Source organism: Corythoichthys intestinalis, chromosome 7, assembly GCF_030265065.1.
Source record: "Corythoichthys intestinalis isolate RoL2023-P3 chromosome 7, ASM3026506v1, whole genome shotgun sequence".
Taxonomy (NCBI): Eukaryota; Metazoa; Chordata; class Actinopteri; order Syngnathiformes; family Syngnathidae; genus Corythoichthys; species Corythoichthys intestinalis.
In genome coordinates this window covers 37310363-37336339 of record NC_080401.1, presented here as the reverse complement: position 1 = coordinate 37336339, position 25977 = coordinate 37310363, and the positions used below count along the sequence as shown (strand labels likewise).

The window sequence follows — 25977 nt, the reverse complement described above, 5'->3', positions numbered from 1 at the left end:
CACAGTAATGCCATTGTCAGTAAACCATTTACCAGTGGTTTTGGCACTGTGAGCATGTGTTAGGGGAAAAAAATGAAAAATGAAAATCTCCATAAAGCTTTTCAGCAGATGGAAGCACGAAGTGCTCCAAAATCTCCTGATAGCTAGCTGCATTGACCCTGCCCTTTATAAAACACAGTAGACCAACAACGGCAGCTGACATGGCACCCCAGACCATCACTGACAGTGGGTAGTTGACACTGGACTTCAGGCATTTTGGCATTTCCTTCTCCCCACTCTTCCTCCAAACTCTGGCAGCTTGATTTCTGAATGACATGCAAAATTTACTTTCATCTGAAAAAAGTACTTTGGACCACTGAGCAACAGTCCAGTGCTGCTTCTCTGGAGCCCAGGTCAGGCGCTTCTGCCGCTGGTTCAGGTTCAAAAGTGGCTTGACCTGGGGAATGCGGCATCTGTAGCCCATTTCCAGCACACGCTTGTGCACGGTGGCTCTGGATGTTTCTACTCCAGACTCAGTCCACTGTTTCTGCAGGTCCCCCAAGGTCTGGAATTGGCCCTTCTCCACAGTCCTTCTCAGTCTGCAGGTACCTCTTCTAGTTGTGCAGCGTTTCCTTCCCATAGACTTCCCAATGAGGTGCCTTGATACAGCACTCTGGGAACAGCCTATTCACTCAGAAATTTCTTTCTGTGTCTTAGCCTCTTGCTTGAGGGTGTCAATGATGGCCTTCTGGACAGCAGTCAGGTCGGGAGTCTTGCCCATGATTGCTGTTTTGAGTAATGAACCAGGCTGTGAGTTTTTTAAAGCCTCAGGAATCTTTCGCAGGGGTTTTGAGTTTGATTCAGATGATTGGGTTAGTAGCTTCTTTAGAGTACCTTTTAATGATATGCTAATTTTTTGAGATAGAGATTTTTGTTTTTTCTTATTTGACAAAATCATCAATTTTAAAACAATAAAAGGCTTGAACTACTTCAGTTGTGTGTAATGAATCTATATTAAAGTCTAATGTTTATCAGTGCATTACAGAAAATAATGAACTTTATCACAATATGCTAATTTTTTTCGAAGGACCAGTATTTGCATTCTATTGTACCTGTGAGTATTATACGCATTTTCTGTATGTTGCTGCTTCATGACATGCAATTTTTTGTATTATATGCAAGCATTAAGCTAGAGTACTTCCACTACACCAAATTTCATAATTTGGTTGACCATTTACATATTTAAACGGAAAGACAACACCCTTGTAATGTTCATCCCAGCTGAAAGAATGTTTAATACATTGGAAAAAAAAAAGAATGTTTAGTCGGGAAAAAAACAAAAATAAAAGCCAGTATTTCCAGGAAGTGGCCGCCCAACTTGGAGCAGACATGTGCTTTATGGTTGGTACTATTTTAGCCAATCAAATGTGAGTGTCATAGATTGCCCGCCCTTCCTCGTGACATTATTAATACTCATTAACACACATTCCTGTGCTCGAGTCCATCTGTGTCTGTGTCATAGACTTCACTATCAGTTGACGGGACACGGAGCTTGGGGCGATCCTTAGGGGGCCTATTTACAAAAACTTCAAGTTCGAATATTTTCAAAACCAAAGCCGCTAGCGACCTGAAACCAAAAAAGGCACCTTCCTTAGGCATATATGAGTCTCCATGAGCAGCGACATAAAAAATATTTAAAGTCTTCCCTAATAAAATCGGGATTATTTTTTTATAGAAGTATAACAAAACTAAAATGGCTATACAATTCTCAAATTTTACGCTAGATGCACAAAAATCACCAAATGCAGAGATAATCACCTAGATTTTCAGGATCAATAGCAATATTTAATATATCATATAAGTCTTTGCCCAAAATAGCAACATAATTTTTTTTTTATTTAGTGCAACTTTTCAACAGCTATAATTAAATCACTCAAATTTCACATCAGAAATTTAATACTTGACGAAAGCATGCAGAATTGTCTTAATTTTACTCAACAAAAGCAAAATTTGCATTTTTCTATATACAATCTATATTTACTTAATATTACCTATTCTACTTATTTAAGTTGAATACCGATATTACGATTGCCTTAGCACGTCTTGTCAGCTATCTGGGGCTCGTCGTTTTTGATTGAAATGTTACATCAAATAAAACACATAAAATGCAGATTTTTTTTTTGTATAGACGCGGAAATGTCTAGATTATTACTATTTTGTCCCAAAAAAATGGGCAAAAACGCTACTGTGTATGGATACAAAATGATAGCCATCACAAAACAAAGAGCTTTTTAAGTTGAAAATTCTTGTAAATAAAAGTGTACATCCCAGATTTTCTATAGATATGAACATAAAACGGTCTAGATTCTTGGTTAAAAGCAAAAAACAAGCAGTTATCATTCATTTTATGTGAATATTTCAAGCTTAACTTACGCTATTTTTTCCCCATTCATTTTTTTCACAACTTTTCAAAGTGCAAGCATGGTGCTATTTTATGTAATAATTACCTTGAATCCTTGACCAAATCAATCTTGAGACACTCCTGTCTGCTTGTATGCAGTAAAACGTTCGTCCTTTTCCACCTAAATCCGGTGTTTGAACGCAATGTGTTTGAGTTTATCACAATGAAAGCCACCTCAACACTCTGTCTGCGTCGGCCCCTTCCGGGAAGGTGTAGTGCAATGTCTGTAGGAGCTGTCTAGTCAACTGATGGTCAAGTCTATATGTGTGTATAACTGATGTCACAAAATAGCTGCGCTCACAACTGGTGTCAATTATTGTGTTTAAATATGATTTTCTAAATTATCGGAAGTCGAAGATTCGCACATGACTTGCATACTTAAATACTTTGAGCAACCGTCTTTAACAGAAAGAGGTTTTACATTAAGTGTCGTTTTTTTTCCTTTAATGCTCAATTTACTTTTACTTGGAAAACAACTGGTAAAACTTTCTTTGACAGTGGGTTCATAAGACCGTCATAATTATGACATGACACTGTTATGAGCATTAATTTAATGAATGCTGAGGACAAATGTTATGTCAGATGTTATCCGGCAAATTGTGTCACTTTTGAATGGTTGTAAAAGATGCGAACTGAACGTAAATAGAGTTAGTGACAAAATGTGTCAGTTTGTAACACACATTTGACACAGTATATAATTTAAAAAATGTTTAAGGGTAAAAAAAACAAAGCAGGCTAATGAAAATGTGGGTGCTAAAAGCACATTTGGGGGCGAGGAATGGCAAAGGGGAGCGTATGATGGGTGGGTTTGGGGAATACAGGCGGACAAGAGAGGTCTTGTCTGTTCTCGCTGGCTTTTATTGAATCTTTCAAACGCAAAACCACGTGGTAACAAAGGAAAAGCAGCCTCAGTTGATTCGAGTGTGGTGAATTAGGGACATCGGGGGTGAACAAGTTTGTTTTCCTGTGACAGGTCTAGGTCTGTCTAGTCGGGATCTCCATGCCGTCACTGTGTTGTGTTTGGGGCCACATGATGACACACACATGATGTGAAGTGTGTAAAAGACTTAGGGAGGAAGGGCAAAAGATTTAGGATAGGAGGAGTTGTAGCTTTTTGGGGGAGGATCGGTTGGCTGTGTGCTTGTGATATTGTCTTTGCTCCTCTGTGCAACATGTTTACACCAAACAGTAGTGTACCATGATCAGCCCAAGGGCAGAGAAGTTTACTTGCACTTAAGTGTCACTGCATGTGCATGCCAGTGTGTCCATGTATGTGTATGCGTGTCAGTAGGTGTGTGTGCATGTGTGGAGACCCACATGGGTTTTGGGCCCGTGCTCGTGTGTTCGAACAGTTCACTCTGTCTCTTTTTACTCTTTGGCCTCCAGGAAGAGAGTCTCCTGTGGGAACAACTTGGCCTCCAATAGAGTTGAACTTGGATCCAACTGGGTGATCTGTGGAGAGACAGAAGTATGAGACTGGTAGAACTGTATACTAAAAGTAAATTTCATGTCGTCTGTTGGATTATATTTGGCAGAATCTCAGATCACATGTGTCAAACTGGTGGCCGGGGGCCTAGATCTGGCCCACCACGTAATTTTGTGTGGTCAGGTAGAGTAAATAATTGAGAGTAATGGAGAGTACTTAAATAGCGCACTCATCTACATGGTTACCATGCCCAAAGCGCTTTAAATTAGCACACATTTACCCTTTCACACACTAATGGTGCTGCTGCCATGCAAGGCGCTGCCAATCTATTGGGAGCAAATTAGAGTTCAGTGCCTTGCCCAAGGGCACTTTGACAGTGGGCAGTCGTGGCCGGGAATCGAACGCTGACGCTTTTGTTCCCAGGACAACTCCAGCTACCAACTGCGCCACGGCCACAACATCATGTTTCCCGCTGAAGTAAAATTTGGATAACATTTCTGTTGTCCTCAATGAAAGAGAGGACTATGAATATCAGGGAATATTTTGTGGATTTTTTTCCTTCTTTTTAAAATTTCAAATTTATAAACATGCTTTAAAAAAAAAAAAAAAAAAATTTAAATCCCTTTTTCTTTTTCTTTTTAGTGTAAAATGTATATTTCAAAAAAGTGAAAATGAAAATTTAATTTAAAAAAATTTTTTTTTTTTTTTTTAATTCAGATAAAAAAAAAAACAAGACGGATTAATGATTTTTTTTCCCCTTAAAAAAATATTGGCTAATAAGAACAGCCATTGGCTGCCACTCTCCTAGTTAAAATACTAGTAGATTGGAAGTCAATGGCAGCCAGTGAGTTAAGAGGCTCAATAAAAGGTATTTATTCTTTAATATAGTTTTTCTATTTTTATTAGTTTTAATTAGATAATTATAAATGTCATAATAAAAAAACCCATTAAAATAGATTGTTTAAATTTACCAAATAGTCATTTGCCTGAAATAAATTATTGAGTCTTTCAAATTCTTCCACATCAAACTCATTCAATATCTTCGAAACCTAGAAGTCGAAACCTTGAACTGTCGAAATCAACATCCCAATGTTCTCATCAGACTTTGTTGTGTTGTAAGTATTTTTATCATTTGAATGCATGCTTACTAGAACGTAATGCAATACAGTAGTAACTGTCCTAACATTTGAGTTTTAGAAATTATGAGGAGTGTAAATTAACTTGTGGTTGATGTTAATGGCTGAATGAGCCATAGTGTAGCAGAGGGAAAGGCTACACCTTTGTGTTTTGCATGGCCTATAATGACTAATTTGGCGAAAGAAAGTTAGCACAAACTATTGGTCCAGGGAAAGAAGAATAATGCAGTGCCACCCACCTCGGCGCTGATTGAGTTAGCTCACATGAAGGGGGTCCGACCTGTATTTTTTTTTTTTTTAAACAATCTGACTCGCTCTGACACCCCGTGGGCCTCTTCGCTTACGTGAGCTAATCACTGGAGGGGTTGTGTTACATCGGGCCAATCTAACACCTGGGCTGAATAGGCTGTGTGGCGGGGAGGTGCTGTGACAATGAGATGTGTCCAGGGCTTATCTGATGACTGCTGTTCCAGCCCCTCTGATTACAGCCCCTATTCTAACCACACGGTGGGATAATTAAGCGATTCCCTGTACCTGCTCTCGTGGGTCGAAGGGTAAGCCCAGTGCAGTAAAGGTTGACCTCGCAACAAAAAGAATGACAGGTCGGAGACAGACTATTGTCGGGAACGAAACGTGAACTCTGACCATGAACGAGTCACACCTTCCAGCCTCTCTCACTTTGAAATGACATTCATGACGTCAGATAAGAAACGAGGGTGAAACTCACAACCGCATCTAAATGCATTACACATTCAGTGGGTTTTCAACAGTTTTATTTCCGTCAGGTCATGGTTGATCATTTTTTCACTTTTTGCAGTCTTGAAACAAACAAAAGAGTCCAAGTGATTATACTTGGCAACAAGCTTTTTTCCGCCACGTCTAATTACCATCTTGTAACTACAAGCACACAGCTCGCCATATTCTTTGTAAATTAAAGGGACAAATAACATCTTTGTCAGGTGCATCCAAGCGGAAAGGATCTTGCTTAATAATTAAAAAAAACAACAACACAGAATTTCTTTTTCTGATGAGTAATAGTGGAGAAAAACATGTCACTATTTCTGGGAAGTAACTGCCCATACTGTGGGCAGGGTTAGGGCAAACAATTATCATGACAGTACTACTTTAGCCAATCAAATGCGAGTATCCATGATTCCTCATGATGTCAGCAATACCTATCATACCATGCACCTGAGTCTATCACTGCTTATTAGAGGTGGGAATCTTGGGGCACCTCACGATTCAATTACAATTCGGAGGCTATGATTCGATTATAGACGCACCCCCCCACCCCCCACCCAGATATTACCTGCTTTTAATGTCTGCACATTAGGTACAAAAATAGTACAAAAATCCTCTCAGGCTTAAATAAACTATAGTATTATCTACTATATCTATACTATATCAAGTTAACAGTTCAAAACAGTAAATTAAATACTCAACTCCCCATTCTGTAGCAGCAGCTTTAAACTACATTCAATTAATTTAATGTCGTGAATCAACCGCTAAAGATGTTAAAATGGCTCCTGTTATTCCCTAAATTCCCTTCTGTTTGCTTTTGACATGTGAAAGTTTTAAAACTGTTTTATCATTTAAAGATAGATTCAAGTCTAGATTTTGCTGATTTAGGAGTATTTTAGATAAAAAGTAAGTACAATACGGCCTTCCAGAGAAGTCTACTGCTTTAAGATGCCGGCGAGTCTGTCATTTTGCATCTAGTTCTCTATACATGTGCTAACGCCGCCGAGTGTCATTTCGCATCTAGTTTTCTATACATGTGATATCTACCGTAGTATAATGTGGGCGTAGTTTGTAGCAACTGGGCGTTGTTTGTAGTGTTTGTTGGCGTTTTTTTTTTTTATCTAGCGGCATGAGCTGTGGATGTTTACTCTCGGTCCATTCCTCATTGCGTCCCAAACACCGCGCTGACTGTGTTTTACTTCCGCTTTACTTAGCATATTAAAATAATCGTAAAATGGATGTTTGTGAATCGTTCTTGAATCTTTAGCGGCCAAATCGTGAATAATCTAAGAATCGTAAATATCACACCCCTGTAATACTTATGTGCATGGGCATACTGTAATTGACAAAGGAAAATGACTGTGCTTGCAAGCGGGTTTTCTGTTTAAGCATTATTTCTCCATTATCAGAAGTCTGAGAAATCTGCCACTTAAATACTTTGAGCAAGCATCTTTAACATGAAGTTCATTTATACTAGTTGACCCCCAACCCCCACACGAAAATCAAAACAGTCACAAACTTTTCATCCTAGCCACTAAATTCAGAATATTTATTGTCATTGTTACAAAAAAGCACAACGAAACTTTGTTTGGAGCATCCATCCAGCTCATACAGCTGGATGCTCCAAACAAAGTTTCGTTGTGCTCTTTTGTAATGTTCTGGTATAATGGTGCCTGGCACTAGCCCTGCTAGCTGATTATGGAATCAGAAATTACAAGAAGGCTGTTATTTTAAAGCTGTAATTTGGTTTGTTTAATGAATGCTCTGTACTTTATAAGTTGTTTTTCCTAGTCTGATCTGTCCACAAACCTATTTTTTTAATGAAATGTTTTGTGCTTTGAAATAATTGCAAATAAATCTGCCCAACAGTGACAAAGAAAATATGCGTGTTTATCTATTTATAACGACAGTTTCGCTGTGATTTTGTTCTCCAAATAATTTTATAAGAGAATTCTGACGTCATTATTGCATAAACGTGCCTTATAAAGAGTAATTTTAGGCTGTTTTTATTCATGTTTGCGGAAGAAAATCTTTCACGTTGCGGAATCAAGAATCACTATTTCCAGAATCATGATGGTTTCTCCCGCGGAATCAACACTTTTTCGCCACCGATTCCTGCGTTGTCCATCCCTTTAAGTACAGTGTTTTTCATTTTGTGAATGGAGATCCTATAGTTTAAAAACGTTCACATGACAGAAAATCTAGGATCAGTATTAGATTCATTGCCCAAAATTTTGTTAACAGCCATTGGACCTAAATCAATTAGTAAGACGTAAACATTCCTAAGTGCCCCATTAGAGAGGGTTTTTTGTGCACTGTTTTAGACTGTAATAGTTCACTTACTTGTTACTTTGGCTTATTACGCTGTATTACGCCTTAGGAGGTGAAGAAATTATAACTGTTCTAGAGACATGTAACATCTTCCTTGCTGTCACATTTAACTGATTGGTTGCCATTGATGGTAAGTAGACGTCCAATCCATTTTGACTCGGAAGGCTGAAAGCAATTACTTGTTCCCAGACCTCTCTGTTAAAAATGCATTGAGCGTCTATCTCTGTCAATGGCAGCAATGGAGTTAAAGCACTGACTGTGAATTATATTTCTAGATTGTCTGTCTATGCCAAGAAAAAATGGAAAATGAAGTCAAGTACATTAGGTGATGGACATATCAACATCAGGCAACCCTTTACATCTCCCTAGGGTGTTTAGAAATGTCACACCAATGTGCACAGCGGCGGTCTTTGACTCCCCGTCTTTCATCTCCTTGCCCTCATTTCAACGTGCCATTTAGACACTTGACTTCTCAGCGGGAGTCCCGGGAAGGCTGCCATATCACCTCGCGCCCCTGACCTCGTCAGCTAACTCACAGCACGGCGTGATGGCTGTGTCGCACTTGCCGCTATCGTATAGCATCCCAACGGCTGGATGTGGCACCAACTGGGCTGCCGTGTTCCTTTTTCCCCACCTCAGTAGCGGGGCGTCACAAATAGCTGACATGCTAATGAGCACAGCAGGTTGTTGCGACACAACAGCATCAAGTAGGAGTAAATGAAGCTCTGAGGTTTGAAAAGTCTGTATGCGGGCATGTTTTTTTTTTTTTAAACTAAATACAAATGTACGTAGGGCTGGATGATCTGTCCCATAAAAGGATCACAATTTCATTTTTCAAATCGAACGATCAATTCTTTTCATGATTTTTTAAAGCTTGATTTTCTATCTTTTTAATCTGTGATTAAAAAAAAAAAACATAGAAATTTGATAGTAGTTAAACATTTTATTCAAATATAATTGTTTTGGGAGTAACAAAAGGCAAATCAAGCTAATTTTCGGTAGCATTAAGCTATTCGTTGTTCAAAAAATAATGTTTATCATTATCAGCTGCCACGAGCAGTGAGAGCATGCTGCGCCAGGGCGGGAACACAAAAGGACCCCTTTTGATGTTTTCTTTTTTATACAATTTGTAAAATTAGTTTAACTAGTAGGTCGTCATTGTTGTTCACATCGCAGGGCATTGACGTCACATGGTTACGCTGCCGGGGTTCCAGAGTATGACTGTAGCGACATAAACATATCATCTGTTCAACCCTTTCAATTTGAACCAGAGAGGAACATTAATGAGTATGACAGCACTGTTGATATTTCACAAAACGAGCAGCAAAAGCAAAATGAACAGGAAAGGCGGGATGAGGCGAGACAAAAGTAGGGGAAAAAACGGTGTTATGCCAAAATATGTTACATCAGCAAATCATCCTACAAGAGGCAAATTTGACACCCAAAGTAATACCGTCTGCTTTCAGCTTGTTTTGTTTAGATGCATACAGACAGAACATACTAAAGATGCCTTAAGAAAATACTTAAACGTAGTAGAGGTGTGCATCGGCACTGCCCTCACGATTCGATTCGATTACGATTCGGAGGGCCACGATTCGATTAGATTCGATTCGATTCAACTTGTTTTGTTTAGATGCATACAGACAGAACATACTAAAGATGCCTTAAGAAAATACTTAAACGTAGTAGAGGTGTGCATCGGCACTGCCCTCACGATTCGATTCGATTACGATTCGGAGGGCCACGATTCGATTAGATTCGATTCGATTCAACGGGGCCACGATTCGATTCGGTTCGATTCGGCAATGCATCACGGTGTATTAAAGCCTAGGATGCATTAAAATGCTAAAGCAAAGGATATTTTTCGTGAATCATGAGGCAACACAACCGGTCAGACATTAAACAACTTTTATAGGCTCTTGTGTCATTCCTGGTTGTAGTCAAATGAAAATAGTAATATATATAAAAATAAATAAAAAAAACATCACAGCATTTAATTAGTGCTTTGAATGAGACCAGGGCTTTTTTTTTTTTTTTTAAACACACAGTAGGAGCCTTACATTTTTTACACACCGCATAAGTTTCGTCAAGTTTCCCACCAACCTCATAGAAGCCAAAATGTCTCCATATGCCTGCTTTCAATGTCTTTGGTGCATCAATAATCTTCCGCGCTCCCTCTTTCTCTGCTTCAGCCATTGTTGTTATGTCTTATCTCTCTGCTTTCTCGATTGCCACTGCGCAATTGCGCATGTCTGTGACGTCACTCCCGTGAGGAAGCAGATTTGGGTTCCTCGTCCCCCCTGCATTGCTTGTACAGTAGCTCCCTCTACAGGTAAACATGAGAATAATAATACAAATGGGGAAACCAAATCCATTGCATCACCGGAAGATTTTTGAACGGATTTATATATTTTAATATGTGCTGAATCGATTCGGCTTGTTGCCCGCATCGAATCACATCGTCCATGGCCCGCATCGGGATGTATCGCCGCATTGATTATTGTTGACACCAGTAAAACGTAGTAATATCAAATAAGGTTGGTTTAAATATGCTACGTGACTAATGTGGTCAACATATTAACAATATACCTTAAAGCTACCAAAAGAAAACACTATGCTTAAAAGCATGAGAGGGAAAAACATGGAAAACTATTTTGAGGCAACAAAAAAAAAAGACTCAATAAAAACACAAATAGTAATTACTTGCTGCTTTTAACCGATGAGCGCATGTGTTGGACGTCTCGCAGCGTAGAAGGAAATGGAGTAACCCGGTAGTATTCATCGATTGACAGTGACAATCTACGTCATCAACCCGAGCGTCCATAAAACATGGCGCCCACCGTCGGTCAAAACATGTACTAAATATTATACATTTTTAAATCAATGGGAACATTATATGTGTTTCTAATAACATATCTTAGTAAAAGAGGAAAAACTGTGGCTTATTAGAGCCTACAAGTCAATAGGTCAAGCGACACCACATACTAGTATGTTGGAGGAAGTTGAAGATTCAAATGCATCACGGTTGATCACTGAGATCAACCTAAATTTTTTTTTAACTTACAATCTCAATCTTCAAATCACCTAGCCTTAACAACGTGTGCATGTGCGTTCACAGCAAAATTTGGATGCGCGGATGGAAGTCGCGACGACAAGGGGAAACGCAGCATCTGACTCTGAAAAGGAAAGTAGGGAAACAAGATGCCACACTGACACAGGAGACGGGCGCCATCGGTGATTGTTTACATTGTTATCCAATTAACAGACCATAAGCATGGAGGCATCTGTCAACAAACAAAGCTGTTGTTTTTCCGCCGCTCTGCCTAAGCCATACTTTCTCCTCCTGTGCTGCGGCAGCCTCGCATGCCAGTGTGCGTGCATGCGAGAGACATGGACAAGCACTCTGATTTGTTGTTCATTTCTCAATGCTGTGTCAATAAAGTTTTCAACACTTCCAATTGAGTCCTAAACCTTCATGAAAAAGCAGTGCTTTGGAGTAAAATTATCTATGCAACAGTTTTTCATGTGCGGGTTTTTCATTGTGGTTAAAGAGCAGTTCCGCTGTTTAAAAAACAAAAAAATAAAAGTTGAATATGTATGTACAAAGCCTGGCAAGAAGTATGGAATCACCAGTCTCCGACGAGCACTCACTCAGACATTTTATAAAGTAGAACAAACTCAGATAAAAAGCTTGAGAAAATAATGAATTAGTTCAAAAGTGCAACTCTTTAGCATTCAGAAACACTAAAAGAAATGAATAAAAAACATTGTGGTGGTCAGTAAATGTTACTTTTACAGAGAAAGTGCAGGGAAATATATATGGAATCACTCCATTCTGAGGGGAAAAAATATGGAATCATGAGAAACAAACAAAGAAATCACAATCAAAACACATCTCTAGTATTTATTTAGTAGCACCACCTCTGGCTTTTATGACAGCTTGCCGTCTCTGAGGCATGGACTCGATGAGTATTCTTCATCAATTTGGTGCCAACTCTCTTTGATTGCAGTTGCCAGATCATCCTTGCAGGTTGGAGCCTTGCTGTGGACCATTTTTTTCAATTTCCACCACAGGTTTTCAATAGGGTTGAGATCTGGGCTATTTGCAGGCCATGACATTGACTGGATTAGTCTTTTTTTCAAGGAATGCTTTAACAGTTTTAGCTCTGTGGCATGATGGATTGTCATCTTGGAAAATAACAAACATATTTTCAATTGAAGGGATAGGAAAGCTGGAGGATGATCTGGCAACTGCAATCAAAGAGAGTTGGCAACAAATTGATGACGAATACTCATCAAGTCCATGCCTCAGAGACTGCAAGCTGTCATAAAAGCCAGATGTGGCGCTACTACATAGTAGAGATGTGTTTTGATTGTTATTTCTTTGTTTGTTTCTCAAGATTCCACATTTTTTTCCTCAGAATGGAGTGAATCCATATATATTTCCCTGCACTTGCGCTATAAAAGTAACATTTACCGACCACCACAATATTTTTTTTTCATTTCTTTTAGTCCTTCTGAATGCTAAAGAGATGCACTTTTGAACTAATTCATTATTTTTTCAAGCTTTTTAACTGAGTTTGTTCTACACGATAACATGTCTGAGTGAGTGCTCATCCAAGACTGGTGATTCCACACTTTTTGCTAGGGGTTGTATATACATATAAGAAAATATGAAAAAGATGTATACATGATGTACTTTTTATTTCATATTAGAATTTTTAAAATATGATTTTAGGTGATTTGACAAGGGCAGTCATTAATTGAAAGGAATATATTTATTAATGTGACCTTAGTTAAATGTTGACAAATAGTGACACCAGTGTCAATTATTTATCTTATACATCATTTTTTAAAATAATTTGTTGAACCAATACCTCTCTAATTGTGTCAACAAAAGTTCAATGTTATCTTTTCTTATATTGAGTGTTTTAATTTTATTATATAGATCATCTGTTGCATATGATATTTAGCAGTTAGTCATAATTTTGAGGCTGCTTACTTTAAATATGGCATAAAATGGGTCATAAATGAATTTTTCCAGCGCCATCAGTGCTAACAATAGGTGCAATAAAGCTGTCCTGCTGTTATCTACAAAGACAATACATGCAAATTCTAATTCTAAATGTTGTACGTATCAATGCGCCTTATTACCTGCTTAAATCTGTGCATTTATTTTATTCATATATTTTTAATAGATTTTAAATTTATGCTGAACCTCAAGTGGAACAGTGCTCTAAATGTAGTTGTATGCTCTGTCATATGCAGTAATAACAATAAAGTCTTATTTAATTCAGATTTAATTCAACATTGATTTCTATCATTGTTAAAATTCAAACCTAATCAGAATAGTAAATACTTGTTAATTGGTTTGATTGTAATGTTAAATAGTGAGGTGGCATTGAGCAATGCTCAGCATGACAGAAAAGAAAGGCAAAATAAACACAGGCCCACGCCATGTTCGATACCAACATAATTAAACGTGCGGCCGTAATAACGCTTTTCTAAGAGGCCATTACAGCCCCTCGTACGTTAATTAAAACCAAATAGCTTCTCCTTTTTTAAACTCGTGTTGTGTAGTGTTTATTTGGCCAATTACAAAAGCAGTGGGAGATCATTATCAGCTGCCAGGAGCAGTGACAGCATGTCGCGCCAGGGCGGGAAAACACAAAAGAACAGGTTAAGGGGGAAAACTCGAAATGTGGAAAAACTCGACTGAGTAAAGTTTTAATTTTTAAAAACACTGTGATTTAATAAAAGAAATAAAATAATTATAAGCGAAGTCAAGGACGGTGTAGCACAGAGGGGGAAGCGAAGTGAAATTGAGACAAAGGGAAGGAAAACTGTAGGGATTGAGAGGTGAGAAGGTGGTCGAGGCAAAAATGCGAAGATTGCAGCTTTTAAAAAGACGTGATCTCTGCTGTCACACGTCCCACATTTTATTATTTAGAAAGAATTCGGCAAAGGAAGCCACTTTCGATGCATTAAACTACTTGGAAAATAAACTGATGTAGATGTTTGACAGAAATGTTCAGATAACAAGAAAAAAAATCCTGCGACAACAGATGTAAAATCTATTCCAGCGCAGTACAGGCTTCTTTTGTGCTGCTGTTTATTTTTACAGAATCTCAGGTTTTGTCTGAGACCCGTGCTGGAAGACTGCTTAGTAGAGTGGGAAAGAGTACAGTATCAAGAGTGAGGAAAATAATATGCTAGTTTGACAGTGTTTGGCTGTCTGAAAAAGACGGGATGGCCAGAGGAACAGTCTAAACATGTTCAACTGGTAATGAGGGAAGATGACCTCGGGCCATAAAAAAAAAAAAAAAGCGGGAACATTGTTGAATGGAGAGAAGTGAAACATTAAGTCTACCGCCACCCCCCTCCTTCTTCAAACTTGCAGACAGTCGTAGAAAGGGTTAGTTCCCTGAGCACGGCTAAGCCCCGTACAAATGATGCCAGTGTAAGGCCTGCTGTAGTGCTGAGGAGATAAGCCACTGGGACAAACGCTGATGAGGAGTCCAAAAATTAGAGACGGATGGGCACTGATTGGCGCCGTTTTCGGGAAGCGGCTTAACCAAGAAATTCGAGACATTTAATTTGCCCGATGTATAAAAATAGATTTTACAGACATCTAATAATCACATTAACTAATTGGCTATTAACAGAGATAGATGTTCAATAAGCCCTTCTCAGTCAAAATGAATTGGAATTCTACCGCCATCAATTATTTCGCAGGCCAATAATTTAGGCCAGTGGTTGTCAACACATTTACATCAAGTACCACCTCAAGTAGTACTTGGCTCTCTGAGTACCACCATCATGGCCAATATTTAAAAATCGCAGTGTAGTAGAACATAAATGTTACCCTAAAAAAAGATATGTTTTTGTATTGCACCACAAACTGAACATGAATATTACCCTTAAGATTTCAGGAGAAAAAAATGGTACACAAGAAATTTAAAGGGAAAGGCTGCTTATGCATGGCAACAATTTGACGTGTGCCGTGCCATAAGCAGTGTACATTTAGCTCTTGTGAGTAGTGCTGAAGACGATATGGGGAAAAAAAATACCACAATACTGCCAATTTTATATCACAGTAACAATATGCCACAATTTAGTATATTTGTGATAATTACATTTTAAAAAGACAAGATATTAATAATTACTTTTTCCCCTATGTAGTAGTAGTACCTATGCCTGTTCACCACCTAATAATATTTTTCATTTTTTATCAACTCATGTCATAGATGTCCAATCCATTTTAGTTTTTAGAGTTTAATGAACTGAACGTCTATCAAAATCACCTCGAGCCAATTACCTGTTTAATTTATGCACCATATGTTTGTGTTGTGTGGCGATTTATCACACCCTGGATAAATAATTTACTTTCGCTTTGGCGATATACTGTACATTACATCATCAAATCACCCAGCACTACTTGTGAAATTGGTCAAAGAATTCACAAATCTTCGAATTCCTCTTCCAAATTTAAATAAATAAAACTGATCATATTAAGCACGTAAACTGTTCAATTCCATTGAGCTAGCTTCAGGAGTTTCTGAGATACTTGCTTTTTCTGAACTACTGTTTGGGTCTGCTTTAAATGTAAAGAGAGCTACGGGATATGGGCTACTCGGAAATACAATAAGCGTGACACTCGGAAAAAGCTGTAAAGAAGTAGAGAGAATTGAGATGTCAACAGTTGTGTGGCATTACAAAAGCAATAGTTCTCTATCCTCCGATCCTGGCAGAGCAACATTGAGAGCGTCTGGACGGGATGGAGGATTTCTCTGCTCTCCCTCATTTAATTACGACTCAGAGCTGCGGGATTAGACCAGGGCCTGTGTTCAGAGCCTCATACTGGCGCTTCCACTCATCTGCTGTCTTCCTAGAATCTATCACTTTTCTCAATCATCCATCTTTTTCTCACTAACTACTCCATGTGTCCTCTTCAGCCATTTCCCTATTAAGCGTCTTCTCAGATTTCTTTGTTTACTGCAGACTTCTCTCACTGTCTCCAAAACCTGTTTACTCTTGATAATGAGAAAAAAAAGTAAGTGCTTTACGTGAAAAAGTTGTGAGCGTTGCATGTGTTTGTATGAAAATATCTAGGCATGTGAACTGTGCGATTGTGACACAGCAAAGTGCGAGCTACAGTACGTGTTAATGTGGGCACTGGCTTGAGGTGTTTGTTCCGTACTGGTCTCTAAAGACAGCCTGGGCAAGCCTACACACAGACACACACACCTCAATACTTCCACCCCATCCACTGATTAATGGAAAATCTCAGTTTTGTTTCCAGCGGCACAGCTAATTAAATGAGTAGTTAAAACAGTGCTCATTAGCTCGTTACCACAGAGCGTAGCGACCGAGCATGCTTAATGATTTTGGTTTCAAGAGGCTGACGCCTGCCTTCAGCAGAACTGCAGCGACTGGCGCTGACAACTGTATCCTCAGTCATCATGTACTGTATTCACAATAGGCACACTAATTGATATGCACTGAAGTAGGAAGTGGGAGGATTGGCAAAGAAAAAGAGTGTTAACGGCCGACCACAGATTAATTAGCAGTTGTTTTAGAACGAAACCTAAACAACGTTATTGGTATTATTTAGCTCATTTGTTGCCATTGACAGTTTGGATCAAGGATCTGAGGTAATGAGTGTCCAGTCTACAGTATGTATGCTATATGATTGGCTGAGGAGTCTTAATGCGCTTGTGTAAAAGTGCCTGAATGAAAAGGCATTGCAAACATATCTGACCAACCGAACATCTTGTACATACGTCATTGATTTACTAATACTTTGAAGGGAAACGTGAAACATGCAACTCTGGCTAGTAACTTTTTTAAATTGTTGGACCTGTAGGAATTATCAATAAGACAATGTTCTTTTGTGTTTTATCTACTTTAGTATAATTGATAATTTGTTTGAAAAAAATTGCTGGATACACAACACTGCAGAAATGTAATACTCTTCTTTTACCAACACTGTTCACGCTTCAGTCAGGTGAAAAAATTAGGACACCCCATTAAATATTCGGTTCTCTATTAAGAAATGTTCACATATCAATGTCTGATCTTGTTTTTCCTTGTCTCTGGGAAAGAACGTGATTTAATTGCAGGTAAACAACAAAAATGAATATTGTTTTACTCATTAAACCAAATTTATCAACAAAAATGCATATTCCAACTGATGAAAAAGTTAGGACACCCTACCACCTAATAGCTAGTGTTACTCCCTTTGACAATAATAACTTCAGTGAGACGCTTTTTGTAGCCATCTACCAGTCTGACTTCAGTCTGAAGAAAGTTTGCCCCACTCCTCAATGCAGAATACTTTCAACAGTGACTGACTGTTGAAGTGAGAGAAAACAGCATGGTGAGATAAAAGGAGCTGCCTGAGGCCTTCAGAAAGAAGATTGTAGACACTTATGAGTCTGGTAAGGGATTTCAAAACATTTCAAAAGAATATAAAATCTGCTATTCAACCATCCAGAAAATAGTCTACAAGTGGAGGACATTCAATACAACTGCCAACATGCTCAGGTCTGGCCGTCCCAGCAAGTTCACCCCGAGAGCAGACCGCAACATGCTAAAAGAAGTCTCCAAAAACCTTAAAATGTCATCACGGGACCTACAGCAGGCTCATTCTACTGTTGATGTGAAAGTGCACGCCTCTACAATCAGAAAGAGACTTCACAAGTTTCACCTTCATGGGAGGTGTGCAAGGAGGAAACCTTTGCTCTCAAAGAAGAACGTGAAGGCCAGACTGAAGTTTGCCAGAGTGAATGTAGACAAAGACCAGGACTTCTGCAATAATGTTTTTTGGACAGATGAATCTAAAATGTAATTATTTGGACACCAGAACAGAGGACATGTTTGGCGTAAACCCAATACAGCATTCCAAGAAAAGAACCTCATACCAACTGTGAAGCATGAAGTTGGAAGTGTCATTGAGATGCTGTGGGGTGACTTGAAACGGGCTGTACATGCAAGAAACCCGTTAAAGATCTCACAGCTGCAAGTATTCTGCATTGAGGAGTGGGGCAAACTTTCATCAGACCGATGTCAAAGACTGGCAGATGGCTACAAAAAGCGTCTCACTGAAGTTATTTCAACCAAACGGGGTAACACTAGCTATTAGGTGGTAGGGTTTCCTAACTTTTTCCTCAGTTAGAGTATGCATTTTTGTTGACATATTTGGTTGAATGAGTAAAACAATGTTAATTTTTGTTGTTTACCTGCAATTAAATCACTTTCTTTCCCAGAGATAAGGAAAAACAAGATCAGACATTGATGTGTGAACATTTCTTAATACAGAACTGAATATTTAATGGGGTGTCCTAATTTTTTTTACATGACTGCATGTGATTAGCTAAGAAGTTGAAATATGCTCGTTTTAAAATGCCAGGTTAAAAGTGCTTATGTATGTATGTATATATATATATATATATATATATATATATATATATATATATATATATACACACACACACACACACACACACACACACACACACACACACAATTTTTTTTTAAATTAATTATTCAATATGCAATATATAATAAGATTATATATTTTTATTTCCTTTATGGTATCATAAAGATAAAAAAGGCTAAGCTACGGAAACTGTACCTGAAGATGGAGCAGATGTTAATTCTGTGTAAATTATCACGGGAGAGCGAACCACGCAACTCACATTTCTACGAGGAAACGTGGTGAGGAGCTTGAACTCCTCGAAGGGGTATCCCTTGGAGGCCACAAAGTTGAAGAGGACTTGGAGTTTACAGCTGCCCAGGAAGCGCCTTTCCAGAAACTCGCCACTGGGCGTACGGATTCGTAACTTGCTGATTTGCTCCACTGACTCGTCGCCAGGCTCTGGGGGTAAGGTCTGCTCCAGTGACAAACGTATAGCCTATGAGAAAGAATCAATGTAGTCAGTACACTTGTTAGATTGTGGTCAAGTTTAAAAGTTTGAAAGTTGTATTAAAAGTGTAGGCTGAAATGTTGCAAATAAGTAGACTTAAGTAACTTTTTGCAACTCAACACAGACTAAATGCCAATTCTTTGCCTGCTTAAACAGCTTAATGTTGAAATGTAATTTGAAAATTTGTGGGGAAATTTTCCTATATGCAGAGTGCTAAAGTTCCTATATACAGTAGCATATGCGTACATGTTGACCGAAGCCAGGCGGCTTTATATACAGGTGCTGATTAAATATAGGTGTTTCGCATTCACCTCAATACTTATTAAGCAGTACAGGTGACCATGTAATGCATCATTTGTTGGATGGTAGCCAATACTCAACTATGTCAAGCAGCACTGCAGATCAGTAATTCAACTTGGTAGTAAAAGCCATGGGGGCACAAGCTTTTTTGACCCCAGAACTATTTTTAAGGTAGCCAACCTGCCGATATCTACCTATTTAGTATAAACATCCCAAAGCAACAAACATGTTTTCCAGCTTCAAGTAACTAAACTCAGCATATTTCTTATTGTCATATAAACCACTAAACATCGCCACTTGCTTTCAATGCTCCTCACAAACACACACTAGCCAATCTGCATGATGAGCAATAACCATATCTGACCTTAAAATGAACCACACTGAAAAATAAACCACATATAAAGCATGTAAAAGGTTATCACTGTCTTTGAATGGCTTCCTTTACTGAGCAAGGACGTGAATTGCGTGATAGGAAGCAACAGTTGCAGCCTTACTTTGGGTTTTGGTTTTGGGAAAAATTGACTGCTGTGCTGCAAGCTGTGCTTTCAAATCCCTAACTTTTGTGGCGCATAAAGCAGTTTTTCAGGAAATCCCTCTCTTACTTCCCGTGTACAGTTTTAAAATTACGCTCCAGATTCCCTTTCTTCGCCAGGACCACTGTTGCACTGCAGATTAGACAAACGGGCTTTGAGTGCGAATAAACAAAAATGTAATTGAGGAAAATTATATGTTTTGGCTCATTTCGACGCCTTTGTAATGTTTTAAAGTGTAGATAAATACCAAATACTTTTCTTAGTGGCCGTGAGATGGATAGGATGCAGGAAAAATGAAATACAGTACAGGGACAGTAGGCACGTTGTGTTGCACAACTTCTGAAATAAATGATTAAAAACCTAATGAAGCTGGCGATTTCTTTGGCTATGTCACAATCATAATTCTCACCTGAATTTATAAAGACTGGCAAACGGAGGTCAGACCGTCGAGATCATAGACATTCTACGGCTGTATTGTCGAGTCAGTTCACAGATGCGCACACCACACTCATATTTTTCTATCATTTCAATCTTCATTTCAATGGTAAGTTTCACCTTTTTCCTTTTTTTCACCACCTGCACTAACATTGTTGGAACCCATGTGGATTTCTCTGACAAGATAATCCGGCGTGCATCCTTCTTGCGGGGAAAACAAAGAAACTGCAGCGTTGTCATAAATGTAGAATGTAGAAACATATCGCGATTCAAATTTTACATCGGATGTTGAAAAGATCGTGTGTCGAAGTGATCGTATGTCAAGGTACCACTGTAGAGTCAAATAAACTTTTTTCGACATCCCTCACAGTCGACGCATAATCACCATCATTTCACCATCTACCAGGAGCTAACAATTGACCTGGGCCCTACTGGTCTTGAGCATCTACTGCTTTGATTTGCATTTGACATTGTGCTAAAAGCGTCTTTGCGTGTCTTGAAAAGCGCTATAGACCCTACTCACATGACGTCACAACCACACCTACGCGCCATATTGTCCGTCTACTCGTCGTCTTGATGCATTACCGCTACGTAAATTCCTCCTATTATGGAGTGTTTTTCTGCTCATTAACATTAATAATCAAAACGGTGAAGGCGTGTGTGGCGGTTGGTTGCAATAACAGAGAAGATAGACGGAGAGACTTGAAGTTCTACCGTATTCCGAGAGACCCGGAGAGGAGAGCGAGATGGACTGCTGCAATTCGACGAGAAAACTGGGCTCCAAACGATTACCGCGGATTATGTAGTAGTCATTTTATATCTGGTAAGATGCATTTAATATATATTTAGAGGGTTTTGGGCTGACAACCACAATTAATATCATTGTGAGGCTAATCGCCGAAAACATACAGTTTCAAATTCAAGATGCTTATTTCTTCCACCATCATTACATTTTGAATAATATTTAGCTGGTACCAAGTGAAAGAAGCTGGCCTCGTCTACGGATCATCAGTTAAACAGGTGTGTCCAAACCTTCTGCAAAGGGGGCCAGATTTGGTGTGGTAAAAATGCAGAGGGCTACCTTGGCTGATTTACATAGAACAATATATTTAAACAAATGTTAGCAAGCCCTTCTGTGTGTCACATTTGCTTTATTATTTTTTTTAATTCATAATTTCAACAGTCTCGTCTTTGTGGCGTTCTCTTTCGACATTCAGGCTCTTGCGAAATACTGCTGCTGTAGCTTCAAGTTGCTATAATTTCTCGCTGCGTATCTTCCCTGTAATGTCGTATATGTCAGCGTGTCGTTATTATCGCGTCACATCGAACTCTTTCAAAACAGCGACGGTCTCTTTGCAAATGAGGCAGACACAGTTGTTGCGTGTTTTATTGAAGAAATAGTCCAATATCCACCTATCCTTGAAGCGTCGGCAATCGCAGTCAACTTTTTTTTTTTTTTGGATTGTCGCCATTTTAGAAATCACACAGGGTAATGTTGCTTAGAGTGCTGCTCTTAATGTTTTTCAAAGTTTCGTGAGAATAGGCCGAGTTTCTGTGGAAAAGATAGTTGTAGATATCAGGGTAGCAGAGAGGGCGAATACAGCGGGTCGAAAAATATTGATTTAGGCATCAAATATGGATCTGGCGAATGGATAGACTGAAGCTTTTCCACATAACGCCTTTTATGCAACGCATCCAATGAGTTTACAGCGTCTGAAAGCACTGGGGCTTCCATGAATTGCTCCATAAACTGAACGATTAATTGAAACCATTGAGAATAGGGCTAAACAGAGACGGACAATACGGCGGCCGGATACAGCGACACGTCATTCTGTGACGTCGGTGAGTAGGGTCTATAGAAACGTGATTTTTTTTTTTTTCCCTGATAAAAGTAGGGCTGTCAAACGATTAAAATTTTTAATCGAGTTAATCACAGCTTAAAAATGAATCGTAATTAATCACAATTCAAACGATCTCTAAAATATGCCATAATTTTCTGTAAATTATTGTTGGAAAGGAAAAGATAAGACAAGACTGATATATACATTCAACATACTGTACATAAGTACTGTATTTGTTTATTATAAAAATAAATCCACAAGATGACATTAACATTATTAACATTCTTTCTGTGAAAGGGATCCACAGAAAGAAAGACTTGTAATTCTTAAAAGATAAATGTGAGTTTGTATATAGTGACTAAATATTAGTGTTGCACCGATACCATTTTTTGGCCCCGATACCAATACCGATACCTGGCTGTGCAGTATCGGCCGATACCGATACCATACCGATACCACCCCGATTATATATATATATATATATATATATATATATATATATTTTTTTTTTTCCTTATTCCCCCCCCCCCCCCCCCCAAAGAGCTACATAATTGGATGTGAAATCATTGCTATCAAGGCTTTGTCAGGCTGTTGCTTACCTTTGCAAAATAGGAAAAAGTACACTAAACCCTAGTCGACAATAGTTGAATAAACCTTCCGCTCTCAAAGGCCAAAATAGTGCTAAATTTGTGAAATTAATAAAACATGTATAATACTAGCCCAACAGTAAGAAAGTAAAACTAAATTCATAATAATAAACTCTGAATGAACTGAATAAACTTTTTTAAACCTCTCAAAGTCCAAACAGTGCAACTTTCATAAAATTATTGTCACATTCTGCTGCTGGTTAGATTGTGTTTTGTTGCTGGGCGTGGGGGCGTGGCACTTGAATCCAATGCAGGCCCATCAACGCAGCATTTAAGCACGGGTGATCTCAGAGAAGGCTGCCGAGATATTTGCCTTGCTGATCGCTATTTGACATCTGGCACAATAATCTCGCTACATTTGCTTGTTATGCCCTTGCATTGGGTTTTTCTGTTAGTGTGCTGCTCTCGTTTGTAATCGCTGCCTATCGTCTTAGTTTGTCCGTCAACCTGCTGTCACGGACTCCTTTTGTTATTTCTACTGTCCCGCGATCGCGTGTTATTTTTTGTTTGCAATCATTAAACCCTTTAATGTATCCCCCGCTTGTTGTCTGCTTCGAGGTTCAACCTTGTTTCCGCATTTGCGGACGCTAACAATTATAAGTAATAATAATTGACCACAGCATCCCGTCTCTCCTTTTTTTCGGGAGGTGGGAGTCCCTTATTTCTATTTGTGAAAGGTGGCAACCATACTTTGGAAACACTTCCCAAATGACTGCGGCATTTCTTTCAGTAAAAGACAATAAAAGTAAAGTAGACGAAGTGAACTGACCAGAGATTGTTGCTCCGGTCCAGCGGCCTTCTTCCTCTGGATAGCAGTCCTGCTCTTGCAGGCTCAAACTCGTTGTGTTCGTTCACGTTTCGTCTTCAAATGTTTTATCAAGTTCGAGGTATTGAAACTGGCCGATTTAACTCCACATCTCCAAACTTTCAGGCCGCAAATCTTGCATGCAGCCATTGATTTTAATCGACGGGATTTCTATTTGGAAATATTTCCTGACTGCCGCCATATTTCCTGGTTTGTTTTTCGTCCATATGAAAAAGCCCCCTTTTGATTGGTCAGGAGTGGCTATTGGCCCGCTCTCATTGGTCTGGAGCAGGCCAATAGCGATAGCTGCTTGGTGTTCACGTGTCATCACACAACACAGAGACAGAGTGTAGTGAGCGCCAGGAGGAGAAAAAGGCTGTGGTCAAATGTTATAATAATGGACCGGTAAATGGTATCGGCGCCGTCTTTGTTGGTACTCGCCACCATTTCGGGCCAGATCGGCGCCTCCTGCCGATACTAGTATCGGTATCGGTGCATCTTTACTAAATATTGCCATCTAGTGCATTTGTTGAATTAAACGAAATGTTTGAATAGAGTTTGACCAAAGTCTGAATATTATTTTGCATAGCTGTTTTGATTGGGAATGCCAATTCTCTTTGCATTGAGCGCTTTTCTTTTTGTGAACATGTTTTTGAGAGATAGGAATATCATTTTTGTTGTGCTTTCAGTAAATGATACTGCAGCGATTTAACTGTTCCGCCCAAATGCATGATGGGAAGTTTGGCAACCATGACTGTCAGTGGTGGCTGCAAATGGTATATCTTCTCTGTGTTGTGTTCAATACAGGGTGTTAAGAAAAAGATAATCTCCTGTCATTCTTCCCCACGTCGCTTGCCACAATAGGTATAATTGTTGTGGAAGAGATGCCAAAGCTTTTTGCCAATAAATAGAACAGAAATAAAAACTCGCTTGTCTCTGCCTCTGAGCTCCTAGTATACATAAAACGGCGCCATTGTAGTCTGTTTGCGGCAATGAGTGAGTGGGTCGTTCCGTGCATGCGTTAAATATTTTAACGTGATTAATTTAAAAAAATAATTACCGGCCGTTAAAGCGATAAATTTGACAGCCCTAGATAAAAGTAATAATTGGAGCATAAATTAAGGCTAGGAATATTGAGGGTGCAGCTCAAAGATCGGAAAATAATTAGATCGTGGTGATCAGGAGTCAAAATTTATCAACCATATGCATATGCAGAGGAGTTTGGCAAATTTTGAACAGTTGCTCAAAAAGTCCAATTTTGATGGATATCCAGCAGTTTATGACACTCCAGGCAAACCGTAAAGGTAAACACACAAAGAAAATAATTTTTCAAACATCCACTAGCTTAATTCTAGTATGCAATGGTAGATGCCACTGTACAAAAACCATCAGTTTAAATAAAAAAATAAGCTTTTAAAAAAATTGTGAAAAGAATCCAGACCGGACAATATTGAAAAATTGTGATTTATTTATTTGACCAGATCGTTCAGCTCTAGTTCATCAAGTGTTATCAACTTTTTAAAATTTTTACTAAGCTTGATATATTTTTTGTTGAAAATGAAAATTAGAATTACGCTAGAGAACGTATTGATGTGTTTATACAATATACAAATATTCAAGAATTACAGTGTCTGTTATGGCCAAATTTTGAGGCTAGACTAGCATCACTCACAAGAACTTCATGACCATCTCATACCAGGTTCAATAATTTACCCAATTTCGAACCATGTTCACCAAAGATTAGTGGATGTCTTTTCTCATCACTCCATAAAAGTTCAGCCGAAAAATTATACTGTATGGAGCCAGAGTCCCATCATTAGCTCGAGACCATTTTTGATGAAAAAAAGTATATTTTATGAATTCTACTTTTAACTTTTGTACATTTGAAGTGTGGCTTTGTTGGAACAAAAGGCTACCATCACCTGTCAGATTTCACAGCACAACTAATCAACTCTCATGTGTTTGGGAGACAGCATTTCAGCTGCTCCCAGGAGCCTCCCTCTTCGTTCTGCTTCTGCCCCTCAACTCCTCCTTCCCCCTGCTTGTTGTTCCTGTTTGGCCAGCCGGGGAGCATATGCTGTGACAACACGCCCCGGCTTTATTTACACACCATAATGCAATTATATTTCATAAGAGTGTACAACAGTAGCTCATTAGCAGCTTCTGGTGTTAGGTGGGCAGGGTAGCGCTCGTGCCGCGCCATCAACAGCTCCCTTAGGTGCAAGAGATGATGCTGACTGAGTTCAAGGGGCCCCCAGGGACAAAGTAACACACACACAAATAACAGATTGAGGTTGTGTATGATGGTGGGAGTACAAATGGAGTCAGACAGTCAACCACAGACACAAGCATAAACACCCACAAATGTGAGCGGTAGCGTCCCTAAAGAAACCACGGAACACGCGTCTGCTCAG

General features: G+C 38.9%; 1 protein-coding gene across 1 annotated transcript in view; it reads right to left on the bottom strand.

The window, feature by feature from the left end:
• Nucleotides 1–1051: 1051 nt before the first annotated feature.
• Nucleotides 1052–25977, bottom strand: part of faf1 (Fas (TNFRSF6) associated factor 1) — a 134003-nt gene continuing 109077 nt past the window's right edge. The window contains exons 18-19 of the mRNA XM_057840868.1: nucleotides 18775–18990; nucleotides 1052–3892 (exon numbers count right to left, since the gene is read on the bottom strand). Of these exons, the coding sequence (XP_057696851.1) occupies nucleotides 3809–3892; nucleotides 18775–18990 (300 nt within the window). The 3' untranslated portion in view covers nucleotides 1052–3808. The remainder of the gene's footprint in view (nucleotides 3893–18774; nucleotides 18991–25977) is intronic.